At 36.0% G+C, this 14,624-nt stretch overlaps 2 protein-coding genes across 2 annotated transcripts; both read left to right on the top strand.

Annotated features, from left to right (window-relative positions):
- Window positions 1-6,325: 6,325 nt before the first annotated feature.
- Window positions 6,326-6,781, top strand: LOC124407101 (glutamyl-tRNA(Gln) amidotransferase subunit C, mitochondrial). Its single transcript, XM_046882926.1, has one exon. The coding sequence runs from the start codon at window positions 6,374-6,376 to the stop codon at window positions 6,779-6,781; it is 408 nt and encodes a 135-aa protein (XP_046738882.1). The 5' UTR covers window positions 6,326-6,373.
- A 36-nt stretch (window positions 6,782-6,817) lies between these two features.
- On the top strand, window positions 6,818-12,233 carry LOC124407100 (DNA polymerase subunit gamma-2, mitochondrial). Its single transcript, XM_046882925.1, has 3 exons — window positions 6,818-7,360; window positions 11,357-11,779; window positions 12,222-12,233. Exons 1-2 carry the CDS (start codon window positions 6,818-6,820, stop codon window positions 11,765-11,767), a joined length of 954 nt encoding a protein of 317 aa, XP_046738881.1. The 3' UTR covers window positions 11,768-11,779; window positions 12,222-12,233.
- The last annotated feature ends 2,391 nt before the right edge of the window (window positions 12,234-14,624 follow it).

Genomic DNA, 14,624 nt, shown 5'->3' with positions numbered 1-14,624 from the left:
CATCAGCTAAACTTATATACATATATGGTACATATATTTTTCTCACATTTGACCGTTATATTTTTCAACATTAGCTTTCAAATAAATCCCTAATTTACGATCGCAGCTGCAATGCTTCAAAATCATAAACACTTGCAATAATTCAGGGCAATGAACACTTGCAATAACATAAAAGTAATAAACACCTGCAATAATTCAAGTCAATAATCACTTGCAATTATCACTCAATAAAGATAGTCGAGTAGACTAAACAGAGGAAACGTGGGAAGAGAAGTCTTGAATAGCTCTCAGATAAAGAAGCCTTATTCTCAGAATTAGGAATAGCGTCCTTATTTAATGATCACGCGGCCAATTAGCGTATCGCCGCTTGCTTTCTAAACCAACCACCTCACGCTAATTCCCCGCCAAGATCCTACGCACTAATCAGAAACCTTACCCCCATACTAATTAATATCCTCATCCAATCATCCTAGACCCGCGAGAAACTGTAACCCTTTCGAACTCCTCCTACTTTTTCCACCTCTTTTTTCAACCCTAATTCAAATTAGATCAGAATAAATCCAGACATCAGTGAGAACAGTTTTAGACGTCATAGAAAGCAGAACAACTTTAGAACAGAGTTTAATCCAGAAATCATAGAAAAGTTTAGACTCAGTGAATAAAGTCAAACTCAGAACCTCGAAGATTTAATAATAGTTGTGATTGTGATAAGGAAAACACCAGTTTATAAACCATTGTAAATTCGACAACTGAGAAGTTGACGGAGATTGTTGATTATTAATAAATGTTTATTCTAAATTAAAGTGTTGTGTGAAGAGAATTATTTCAATCACGCATAGTGATGGTTGGCACGAGCCTAATTACCTTACAAACTCTCAGAATTAATTGAGCCGAACGAGAAGAGCTGAGGAGCTGATCAGCAGATTCCCGAACATCAACTACGTAAGTCAAGAGATTAACCAAAATCACGCAGTGAATCATAATCGACTCGTGGCGTTCCTCCCAGAACGTAACAGCGTGATTTTATTCACTTCATTATTCTTTATTATAAACATTATCAGCGATTTGCATGACCAGTGACTCAGTTAGCCACGTACACTTTTGTTCAAGCTTCAATTTAAAAATTTTCCGAGTAAGGTTCTTGCTTCCGTTCTCGCAGGATTCGTAATGGCATTTCACCCAATTACCTCGCTTCTGACGGCTAGAAATATATATGTGACATGCCAGGTCAGCGGGGCCAAAGAGCTCCATTCTACCCATGACTTATGGATTTTCAATCTACACAAAAATCCATAAGACATAGTCCATGGCATAACGAACGAGACACCTATGCGCCCTATAAGTTGACCGGCAGTCAACAATATTTACAATCACAGACGCTGCCACAGACAACTTATAGGCTGCTCATTCGTTACGCAATGGACTATGGTTTATGGATTTTTGTGTAGATTGAAAATCTATAAGCCATGGGTAGATTGCAGAAGCCATGTGGGTGGACTGGACACGCACATACACACACACATATATATTGAAAAAAAGCGTTGTCGGCACTATGTAGTGGCGAAAAGAAAAGTGACTATTTTCTTGAGTTTTTGCATCACGTGTAGCGCCGAGTTGAGCCTCTTTCTCTCTGCCCTTCATAATTTCAGCATGGGACATGGTCTATAATCACTGATCTCTACTTTCAAAAAATAATAACAATTTTACCATCAAGCTTATGGGACTGGGCTCAAAGTGTGTGTTTCATCAGCGTCAAGTGGCATCATACCGGAGAGTTCAATTTTTTTGGTGCAACTGTTACGTCTTTAGAGGGACGTTGCGAGATGGTTCTGATTCACTGTATGTTTTATGTGAATCTCGTAAATCTGTTTATCAGCTCCTCAGGTCTTCTCTCTCAGTTCACCCACAAATTCAAAGAATTTGTTATTTTTGGCTCGTGCCAACCATCACTATGCATGATTGAAATAATGAATTACTGACGACAACACTTGGGTTTAAATATACATTTATTAACACAATCTTCTCAGGTTTCAATTGTAAGGTTTACAATGGTTTATGAGAGTCTATGAGATCTCGGCGGGGAATTGGCGCGAGGTGGTTGGTTTAGGAAGCAAGCGGTGATGCGCTAATTGGTTGCATCGTCGCATCGTATCGTAATACAAAGGCGCTGTCCCTGGCACTGAGAATACGGTTTATTTATTTGTGAGCTATGCATGATTTCTCTTCCCTCGTTTCCAGTGTTCAGTTTACTCAATTTGGGTGAGCAATAACCGAGCTGTAAAATTGTTTTTCAAAATTTTCGAAAAATTAAACATCGCTCCACTTTTCGTCAAAATAAGGAATCGATTGCCCAAGTTTTATCCTGATTGCTTGAGCGGTATAGGAAGCTTGGCTTGCCGCGTTTTCGAGATAAAACGCAACTTTATGAGCACCTTAACGGGGTGCCCTGGTCGATTTTAACGTTGTCGTACATATCTTCGTATGATATCGCAGATATCAAATTTCACGTATTTTAAACTCAAAATAGGGCTTGACAGCCTCATTCTGTAGACAATTCTGAGCAAAAAGTCTCCAAAACATTTTTATTTGATGTAGAAATAAAGAAATGGCACGAAAACTAGGAATTTACTATTGCGATTTCGTAATTTTCGTGTGATTTCTTTATTGTTGCATCAAATGAAAATTTATTACAGTCTGTTTGTTTAGAATTATGTAAAGAATGGGGCTCGTTGCATTTAAGGTGCTTATAAAGACCAGTTGTACATACACCTCGAAAACGCGGGGATGCAAAACTCCTATACCGCTTAAGCGATCAAAGTGAAACTGGGGCAATCAATGCCTTAGTTTGGTAAAAAGTGAAGCGTCTTTTTACTTTTTCAAAATTTTGAAAAAAAATTTACAGATTGGTTACCACCCACAGAAATTGGCCAAATATTTTCAGTTGCACTGAATGGATCGAACTATCCGGTATGACGCCACCCGGCGGTGATGAAGTACACATTTGGAGCCCAGTCCCATGAGATTTGATGGTGAAATGACGAAATGGCAGCTGATCTGGTTTTCGCTTACGAAGTACACCGAAATCTCCTTTTGGCGACATTTGTTACCGACATTACGCGCATGCCGGTAATGTATGCGTGTAATGTCGGTAAGAAATTACCGACAAATGTCACCAAAATGAGATTCCGGTGTTCTTCGTAATCAGTTGCCATTTCGTCATTTCACCATCAAATCTCATGGGACTGGGCTCAAAATGTGTGTTTCATCACCGCCGAGTGGCATCATACCGAATAGGTCGATCCATTCAGTGTAACTCTTAGAGCATATAGTAGATGGAGGGAGCCTGTCCTATCCTGGCCCATAAGTGGCGATGTTACCAAGGATAGATATAGTAGCATGAGAACCTATTGTGACGTCGGAGCGGCACTCCACGAAAATTCCCCAAAACTACCACTAGAGATTATCGCGGATGTTTAGCTAGACTTCACATCAGTAGTTGTGGGTCGCCAATATCGATTAATCACTGAAGTGAAATGGACAACTTGATCGAATTCGCGTAATTGGATATTAACGGAGAGTTGGAAATTGTTATAAATTATTAAAATAACATTTACCTTACCTTTTATGAGACGGCTTCTTCCGGAACTGTGGTATAGGCGTGATGAAGGAACTTGTTTTAAATGAACACAGAATTTAGATTTGGAATTGGTTTAAAGTAGAATATATTTTGATTAAACACACAGAATAAGAATGAACAAATTTTAATAATATAAAATTGGCTAATGAATCAGGTAGAGATTCGTCGTTGGAATGCAAATGCTAGAGGATTTTACCGCGAGGATCTACTGAGTAATTGTAGCTACTGGAGATAAAAACCAAGAGAGCGAATGAACGCTGGGTGCTCTACGCTATTTATTCAGAGCGGTAACGATAGGGGTGTGAAATCCTCTCCTCGAGCATTGCCCCACAAAACGCATTTCTTCCCCTTATTCTAAGAATTAAGACTAGGCTGGTATGCTATGCTATGGGATTTATTGGTGTTGGGTGCAAAGTTGGACTTTGGACCGTGCCCCCAACTCTTTGCTCCATACCCCCTCTCTAAGATTGAGAACTAGAGTGGTATTCGTTTTTTAGGATTTGAATTAGTGTATGTTATGGGTATGAGTTTCATGTATATGTGTGTTGGTGCAACGCGCTAGTGTATTCGTCGATAGGCGCGCGGTCCCTTGATAGTTGTACTGAAGGAGTAGGGGGTCTAACACAACTTTATGAGGTGGCCTTCGGGCGCGTAACGCGCGTATGCTCGAGATCGCCGCTTCCTAGGGTTGAATCCGTGTGAGCTTTACCTACATCATTATATTGGTTTTGATTTTATACAATGTCGGCGTTCTTGAGCGTACGGGGCGTTATATTACAAGCGTACTTTTATTTCTAGAATGTTCTAGTATGCTAGGGAATATAATGAAGGGTTGTATAGAAGATAATTGATTAATTTGCTTGCTTAATGTTTATCTGCGATACAAGAGCGTTCTCTAATATAATATTTGATATATTTTATAGAAGATAATTAATCCTGGAACACTATTATACTTCGTCTCCAAAAATAATGTGGATGTTTTGATTTTGATGATTTAATAATAGTCTATTCATTATTATTTTCCTGAGTTACCTTTTGATTGCCTCGCCCTACAGAATCATCCCGTGAGTTAGGTTACCTTCGGTGATTTTGTTATTATGTTACTGATACACTCTCCAGGTGGCGTTCTGTACGGTTCTGCAATAGAGGTCTACGTTACCTCCAAAGTTTAGGCGCGTTGCCTACAATACGGCGTTTTGGAAGGGAATGTTGAATAATTTGTATTTACGTATTTGGAGGTATCGCAGTCCCTGGCCTTTACAGGTTATTTCTCTAATGTTATTAATTTTATATTATATTGATTATATATCTTCATGTTATAGTCTTATCTATCTCGTGGGCTGTAGGCTGTAGCATAGGTTGCCTATAATGTGGCTCTAAACTCCGTGTTGCAACTAGGTATTGTATAATATTTCGATATAATGGTGTTAGTAAATTGTGATAATAAAATAATAATATCATAGTCTCCTGTAATGTGAGGATCTTGTAATATGGTTTCTGGACTCTTGATTAATGATAATGGTTGTTATGCCTCATCTAGGGGCTTTCAGATGGTCAAGCAGTTTCCTTGAATGACTTTCTTACAGAGTTCTCACATTCAGAGTTTTGGTTAGTTGGTAACTAATGTTAGGGAATAATCATAAACAATAAAACATACGGACGTTCCGATCGGATGTTACACTATCTCTCTCTTACAAAATGTGATTGGTCAGTTCAAATCAGCCACCAGACTACGTCAGAGCTGTACCAAGCGTACGGTAAGGGTGCAGTGCCCGATGTGCCCATGTAGTGAGGCCTTAGAGCTAAGAATGAAGCAGGATGCATTCCAAAGCGTACACTATTGATGAAACATTAACAACCGCGTCGGTAACCAAATTTCAGAATGGTTCTGAAATGTATAGTTTGTAAAATAGAAAGTGATGATTCAAATCACAAATTCGGAAAGCAAGTTTTCTTTCGAAAGAAAATTATCCTTTTTTGTTACAATTGTGATCAATTCTTCAGTGTAAATTTATTATGTATATTACATTGAAATGTATGTACATAACATATTATATAAGATATACAACAATAATGAATTTCATAAAAAATTTTAGTTAGGTGTCTATCATTGACGTGGGTACTAAATTTACCACGCTACGCTCCTGGCTTAGAAAAAGACAGGTTCTCAAGCTACTCATTCCCTCTCTGTCGTCACACTTTTCGGCCAGAAGGCTCCCTCTATCTACTATATGCTCTAAGGTGTAACTGTGGAAATTTGGTCAATTTCTGTGAGTGGTAACCAATCTGTAAAATTTTTGTCAAAATTTTTAAAAAGCAAAAAGACGCTTCACTTTTTGCCAAAATAAGGTATTAACTGCCCAAGTTTCACTCTGATCGCTTGAGCGGTATAGGAGTTTTGCATCCCCGTGTTTTCGAGGTGTACAACGGGTCTTTATAAGCACCCTAAGGCACGTAGCTTCGATGCCTGGAGATATGTAGTACAACTTACACGAAATCGACCGGGGCACCCCCCTAAGAATGTAGTCACAACACTATATGCTCTAAGCAACACTCTCAACAACATCACGAATTTCGTGACATCGCTGACTGGCGGCAGTATTACTTAAAGTATGTTTTGGAACGCACTCTCTGTTCCTACAGTTTTGACTTCTCTTTTAGCGCTTTTAGCTTACCATCGCGAAACATCGCACTAAGTCCGTGCACTGCACATCATTGCTAAATATTTAAAGGGCAATGATCAGATTTGGACGTGTCGCTTGCAATGGATGGAAGAGATTCCACCTGCGACATTTCACAACTGAATTATCACACTGTACTGACAAAGTCGCTCCTGTTATAGACAGTGAAGCCATCGAACAACTGGAGAGGTTATCATTGGTGAACTTCGGAAGCGTGGAAGGTATCGCCAGACTAGAAGCCGCAATAACGTTTGCTAAGCAACTGTGGTTGGTAGAACTAAACGCCGACATCCAGCCGATGTATACCGTGCTCGAAAATCAAAAACTTAAACTTAGAGACGATCTCATTGTTGATGGTGGTTATGCAAAAAAGGTGTTGAAGAACGCCGCATTAACAGAGGAAGATTACTTCATAGCTCCGCCGGGCAACGTTCCAGTTAATCTCACTACCGACAAATACTAGCCTCTGTAAATTCTATATGCAAACTGAAGCAGCACGATGAAAGCCAATAAGATATTGTCTGCACTAGGCACAGACTTTCTGACCGTTTCAGAGACAGAATTTATTTATGGCCCTTCTGGACAATTCCTTCGACGAAACGTCGAAGATGTTTGGTGGAAATATTGCGTTGTTTCAGAAAAATACAATGTTTATCCGGCTCAGATTTCGCAAATCTCCAGAACCTTACGATATCTCAAAGACTCGAGAAGTGATGGCCTGCCATTTGGTCTAGCTTCAATAGAAACCACTCAAAATGACAACCAACATAGCAAAATGCTTGACCTTCCGCTGCCACCACTGTGCACAAGAATGAGTGTAATGACGTTTGGTGAAAAAAATTCTGCCAAAGATTTATTCTATAGGAAACAGAGAGAGCGAAAGGCTTGGTGGCGCAAGTTCAGTAATAATCCATCCCGATTTGTAGCAACAAATTCTGAAAAAAATGAAAATCGTGAAGTCATGAGTATTCAGGCTCATTTGCCATCACAAAATCTAACTGTTGAAATTGTATCATTTGGCAAAGTGGAATGTTATTTGCAGGTACGATGTAAATTCTTAAATCGTAACTATGATATCTCGATGTAGAATATTTATTCCGATATGGATGAAGTTAATAACGTTAATGTAACGGTACATGTTTAGAAAAAATCATTGCTTCCCATCTTTAGCAATGTCTGAAATTTTGTCATCTATGACAAATAATATATACTCATATTTTGCAAAAAGCCAACTCCTTGAAAGTCATTTCAAAAACGTGCAATAATGATTTTTCCACTGACGTTTTGTGACGTTAACGTACTAACTTCAGCCTCATTTATGCCCTTCTTCATAAGTACAAGTTGCTAGACAAATGATTATTTTATGTTATAACTAATATTTGCTAGTATTGCAGTTACTCTGGTACAAATATTTCTCTAATAATTTCAAATTTTATAGTTTTTCAGAGAACTTTTGCACTGCACATTTTATTTTTGAAATCAACTGCTCTTACAAAAAATTCAAAATTTTGCTGCATTTTTTACACTTTGTAAAATTTCACTCCAAGTCTCTGCAAGACTTCAACTTCAAATCTATTCCGTTTTCATTCAGTAGTATAATAATCTCTGAAAAGTTCTGCAGATTCTTGTATAGTTTGCGCGATTCGTACAAAAATTCCTTGAAATTTATCACTGTCATGCAAACCGTATCGACACAGAAAAATGTCGGACGAAACGCCATAGTCTAGTGTTCAACGTGCTCTTCTAACTAAAAATGAACTGAAAATGGCCTTTTAATTGCGCGCATGAATTAATTTAGTCAATATCGATTGCATCGGAAACATGCACCAGTTCTTGGGAACATGAATTTTAATTATGTATAAAAATGCAGTCAAACTAGGAGAAATTTGACCAAGAGTGCAGAGTATTTCGACCGTGGATAGTCCGTCGGTACCTAAATATCGTAAAAGTATCTACAGAATTTGAGATCAGAAAAATCTGGAGAAATGCAGATGATTCTATTTAGAATGAGTACGTCAGTATCTATTTAACATCAATCATTTTTCAAGATTTTTCAGGTAATATGTGAACAGTTACAATATTGCATAGAAAATAAGGTAAAATATTGGCAAGGAATTATAGAAATTAGCAGAGAATTGCACTCTAGCAGTATGAATTGGAGACTGTGAAAAAATTCGGAGAATTTCAGAATTAGTTTGTCAAATGTGTGCCCAGAAACAAAGACTGGTCTAAATAATTAATACGATATTCCACAAAAAATTTCGACGAAAATTTCAAAGACTTATCACCAATCCGAACATGACCTAGAACTTTTCTTAATTTTCTTGCATAGAATTCGTAGTTTTTTTTGTAAATTACGGTAGTTTATGGACATTCTGTGTACTTCCCCTGCTGAAAATAATTTCTATGTCTAACTACAAATTTAATTTTACGATTAAGTAAAGAAATTTGGAGTGTGCTGAGTTTTGACATCAAATTTCATCCTAGATTTTCTTACTTTTCTGTGAAGTCTTGGTTTTTTAGAGATAATTTTAGAACTGCTCGCATTTTCACGATCATTGTTCTTATATCGAATATTAAAAAGGACATGAATTGCTGTCGATTATCATAGAATTCCTGTTTTATTCTTAGTAAAATACCAAATTTATAAGACTAATTGTGTTGTTTTTGTAAAATGCACATTTAGAGAAGGTGAGTTCAAACATATACCACAGTTCTCTAAATATGTCTAGATCATACTCAAAAGATGAAAAGAATCTACGCAATGTAGAGCCAAATTCTGCGGGGTACTTAATTTGTCAGGAACAAACTTTCCTTGGAAGAGAGATACGACATCTAGCAGTGGTTCAAAAATAGTATTTCATATTGTCACACACGAATTTGTAATCTTATCGACAAGCATTGTAAGAAATTAATATTTTTCTAAGAAGTTCTATGGGAAACTTTTTTCATATTGAAGTTGTAAATTTCCTGGATACTTGCCAAAATTCCCAGTTTCTATTCAAAGCCAGAGATTTCCATGGAAATTCGTATAATTCTACAAGTTCACGAAATTTTACTTTCAATATACAATGGCTGGTGGTCTTTTTTATTTTTGTTTTAAAAAATTGTCTTTTATGAGAATTCATAGTTTTATAAAAAAAATTTTGATTTAATTTCTTAATTCGTAATGTTTCATGGCTATCTATGTGATATAAAATATGTGTAGCAGAGTAGCGCCAGGAATGGAGCGGCGTGAAAGGAGCATGAATAAACAGTTCACTTGTATATATCTGGTATGAGTATATTCATATATACTGATACGGAGGTGGCAAGTGGGTGTACTGAACAATACAGGTATAGATATTGACTGACTGACTTGACGGGTAGATAGGCTCAAGCCGCAACCTACAACCGAGTAGTGAGGTAACGGTGTACTATGTTGATGCCATCGATTACATACGTACATATTCAAATAGCAATACTATGAATAATCCACACAATAACAACTATTGCTTACAATTTTTAATAACTTGCACTTTATAGCAGTTTGGTGTAGAAATTATTTTCATCACGGTATCCCAATAAATATTTATGCACACATGATATGGATTATGGAATAAAGTATGATGTGATTAATATTTAATTTGATAGCTAATTAACTTTCAGAAAAATTCTTAAGTATAGTGATATCTATCATTGTTATATATTGTGCAAGTTCAAGAAAATCGGCGGCTTATTTGCATGGATAGCAACATATCATTTTTACTACAAAATTGTAGAGTGTCATACTTTTTGAATAGAAGTTCTTGTCTTACAAAAACTTTATGAAATTCTATTCACTGATTTCATAGCAGACTCTCGCCAATTCATAGGAAATACTAGAATTTTTATAACGAGTCGTATAAATTTATGAAATTGCAAAAATTTTTACAAGTTAAAATTCCGTGACTAGTGAGATTGATATTAATTTTTCTTAAAAAGCTGTGATTCATTGTATGATTTTCTGGGAGACTCTCAGTTTTTATGTAATTTTATGAACTTGTATTCCATCATTTTTCAACTTGAAGACTGTCTTAGATTTTTTAGTTCTATTAGAGTAAGTCGTATAAATCCATTGTTGAAGATAACTATTCTTAGAATCCTTCGAATTTTTCAGGATGATAAATTTTTTCTGTACGAGTAGCAACAAATAGTTATTTTTGGTAGAAAATTGTGAGTAAAATGAACGTAACGAAATATTGAGAAAAGATCAATTTTTTGCAAGTTTAGAAGTATGAAGTAATTGACCAGGTTGTAAAATGTGAATTCTTTGCTTCAGTACAGTTTACTGGATTTTACACAATTCTGAAAAGTTATGGAATAATAATTTCACTAAATATACACTGTTACACTAATGTCACAAACTTCAACCTCATTATTTATTCCAAACATGATGAAATTGAACTTCCTAACATTGATGCATCAAAACGGTTTTTATTTCTACAAAGTAATTCAGAAATTGCAAACCACAGATTGCTTTTCAGAGTTTCGTAAGATAGACCCCCTATATGGGATGTAAAGCTTTTACATTTTTTATCATAGGATGCAGGGAAATATTTTATCCCATTATCATCTTCTATGTATAGGGTATTCTATCCCAAATTATATTTTCTGCTCTGCCACACAAAGCATGCAGGCATAGGAAGTATTGACTATGAATAATTTTTAATGTTTACTTAGTGACATCTAATCAGAATAATCAATTACAAGTGCCACCTTGGATTTATTTGCTCCAACATTGATAGTTTCCGCTGTACTGTTGGTTTTTTATATTTTACCAATAATTCAACTAAGCGATTGAATTTTTGTGCTGAATCGTTTTTCATGATAAACGGATTCCATTTGGTTTTCATTTTACAACATACATCATGCTAAAATTCAGACTATGTTATATCATAGTATGACATTGAAGCAACTTGCTGATTAATATACTGAGCCGCTAATTATGGAATAATACTGAAAATAGATTGCAAACCATATGTCTATTTAACTTAACCAATACGTATTTAAATTGCAGAACTGTCAGAATAGCAGTATCAGTGAGGGGTACATCGTTGAGCACGCAACATCTCTAGAGCTCGCTGTTTTGACACTATTATGTGACGGTTACACGGAGGATAAGCAATCATTACATCTTCACCCAAAACTTGCTCCGTACAAAGCATTAATCATGCCAGACAATCCTCGTAGTGAAGAGTTACTTCAGCTTGCCGTTTACCTCAATAATCAATTGAAGTCAGAGAGTCTAAACACAATTGTTTCTTCACCCGGCAATGATATGCATGTTCTTCAAGTTCCATACATTATCTTAGTAGATAATGACAGTCTTAAAACTGGTATTGTTCAAGTAATAAATCAGTTGACTACCATCAGTGAAAGTGTACATATAACTGATTTAGTCAAGAACATTACAGCATGTTGCTCTTGAATGATGAACGATGTACTTGGAAATAATAATCGTAATAATAATAACAATAATCGCAACCAACACCCGTCAAATCCGATAGAGTAAGTCTCCAGGAAGTCTTCTATAGACTATCATTATGTGTTTGCACCCGTCTAAAGATGTTTAACAGAAACACCCACACATGTATGAGGGACAAGGAAAACTGTAGAAAATATTCCCATGAGTAGCCGGACTGAGATCAAATCTCAGCCTGCCGATCAGGTGTATGAATGGCGTACCTTTAACATAGCAGCCATGAGAAAATTGATTCAGAAACACCACAAGGTTTTTTCTTGGAGAATTGTTATGGGAACCATATCTGATTCTGAGTACTCGCAAAGGTTGTCAGTGTTTCTTGTTATGAAGCGGTGAGAATATATAAGGAAAGCGGGAACCGTGGGAACAGATTGATTTAGTTAATTGCATATGAATTTAGAATGTTTGTGAAAAAAAGTGAAGAAAAGTAATATATTGATAGCAGGTACAGAGGAAAACATGTTGCTGTTAATAAAGACGGTATGGCATAATTGATGTTATCATTGTAGTATGTTTCTAGCACGAGAATTTTGATGTGCCATTAACTGATCATCTTGGGTTTTGGGGTGCAGATTAGTAATCACGGTAGTGACAATTTTTCTGAAATAATATTCTCTGACTTTTCTCTGGTTTTTACAACCAGAAATGTTAGTATTTCCTGATGTTTTACTACCAGCTTTCGAAATATCGAGCAGCTTTTAAAATCAACAGGGCCTAACCAGCGATTGTTTGCCAAGAGAGGGGGGGGGGGGGGGGGGGGGGTATGATAGTTGAACAGGTCTATTTTTAAAAGTAAGTTTGGCTGAATTTACAAAGCACAGTTTGAGCTTCCAAATGATTTACGAATAAAGCAAAGAATGAATCCATTTTGCTGGCAAGACAATGTAATTTCCCACAAAATTTTCCCGGATAGTCACCACCGCAGTAATTGAGTGATATTACATTTTTTTTGTATCATAGGCTTTGTTTCATTTAGATGCAGCTTGGATGGCATCAGTTACACTCTCTAAATCTACGTAATTAGTGATTACTTATTAATTACTGTGATGGGGGCAGTGGAAGTATTGAAAAAGATTTATATTAAATATGAATTATATTATGTGTTGTTCATATTTATACATTTTGTATGATGATATTAAGTTTTGAGAAGTATTGTGAACAGCGTTTGCAAGGATAGCTTTCAATATTTAAATACATAGTTTATATTTAAAATCAAATCTACAAATGTGATAATCTCTTGACTAGGCAATGCAAGCCTTGATTAAGATTATGTTTCATATGCACTGAAATAAATTAATAGCTCTTGAATGCTTTCACTAGAGACTGTCGTTTATCCCACTATATCAAGCTCAATAATTGTCTTATAACTACAGTAGGAAAGTGATTATCCAAGCTATTGTGTATGGACTGTGGCCCACCTCAGATGGGATAATTGAAGGACTTCAAAAATACAATTTAAAGAAATCAAGCAAAGTTTTACATGTCAATCCACGCTCGGATACTACGGAATCATATAACTTCTAGGCAAGTGTGAATAATCTGAAAATCTGCTCATCGAGGATCTAACATATGGGGCATATGGTATTAGAAACCTAAGGTAGTCATCCATCCATTTATTTAGAATATTTTGATTGGTGGAAATCGGCCATTCTTTTCAATCCATGTTCTTGTTTTACATTAGTAAAAAATCATGGGCATCACGATTATTTTTTGGAAATTCCAAAGTTATGCGAAATCCAAAATAATTGTAGTAACTAGGGCTTGGAGGCCCATATATAATTCTTCAGGTTGGGAAAAATCTATTAGTTTCGGGTTGCGGGTCCTCGAAATTTCCGGAATTCCCGAATATTATAAATATTTGGTAAGTTAGGTTACGCACGTTTCGGGTCTTTACAAAGATTCCGGAATCGTCAAAATCACTATAGTTCAGTGACACACCCTTAGAGCATATACTAATATGCTCTAAGTACACACCCGTCCCGAACCCGAACTTCTTTTCCTGAGTTTTCGGGAACCCGCACAGCCCTAAAAATAACTATATTTTGATATATATTATTAGCTCACAAACATGAATTAAAAAAGCTCTGATGTGAAAGTATAAAAAAGTTTCAGGTTAGATCTAAAGACCATTATACAAACGCAGGGCTCGTATGGTTTTTGGAATCTGAAATTCCCTCACTTTTCTAGGTATTCCAGACTGAAAATAATATTTTTTCCGCAACCTTTTAGGAAATATACCACTGAATAACAATTTGTTTTACACATTAATACTAATCGCTTCAATGTTACCTAGTAAATATTCTGCTATTTGACTATCAATTTACAAATACACAACCTGCGATTTTCCATAAGAAAAATAGAATATGTGAAGTGGTACCATGAAACAAAATTTTTAATTTAATTTTTGTTTTTCTCAAGATCGATAGTACTTTGTATAAGAACGAGTTGATTTCTTCGACAAGACTCAAAATACTCCATCTTATTTTCGAAATTCTCTGACTTTTCTCTGTGCTTACGAACCCTGATATGAAATCCTGGGTCTATGTCCCTTGAATCGTTGTCAGCAAGTAGTAATATCTCGTGAGAAATTAGCCTTGGCTAATAACTTAGACCTTAGCGGTATTATGAATGTTTTATCTTCAATCATTACTTTAATTATGACACAGAAAATCTTCAAGGTTTGTAAGATTTAGAGCTCGTAATTTTTCTTCATGTAATTGTATCTCGCAACATCGTTTTCAACTCACATTGACTCAGAGTTAAGGTTTAGTACACAAGCTATAATGAATATCGTTTATTTCAG

The sequence above is a fragment of the Diprion similis genome, chromosome 6 (genome assembly GCF_021155765.1).
Source record: "Diprion similis isolate iyDipSimi1 chromosome 6, iyDipSimi1.1, whole genome shotgun sequence".
NCBI classification, from domain to species: Eukaryota; Metazoa; Arthropoda; class Insecta; order Hymenoptera; family Diprionidae; genus Diprion; species Diprion similis.
Note: the sequence above shows the minus strand (reverse complement) of the source record. Positions and strands in the feature narration are given on the sequence as shown.

Excerpts from the sequence above, each read along its gene's own strand:
- LOC124407101 (XM_046882926.1), top strand. The coding sequence starts at position 6,374 with ATGATCAGATTTGGACGTGTCGCTTGCAATGGATGGAAGAGATTCCAC.
- LOC124407100 (XM_046882925.1), top strand. The coding sequence starts at position 6,818 with ATGAAAGCCAATAAGATATTGTCTGCACTAGGCACAGACTTTCTGACC. Across the intron at positions 7,361-11,356 it reads AAGTGGAATGTTATTTGCAG|AACTGTCAGAATAGCAGTAT; the intron begins GTACGATGTAAA and ends TTTAAATTGCAG.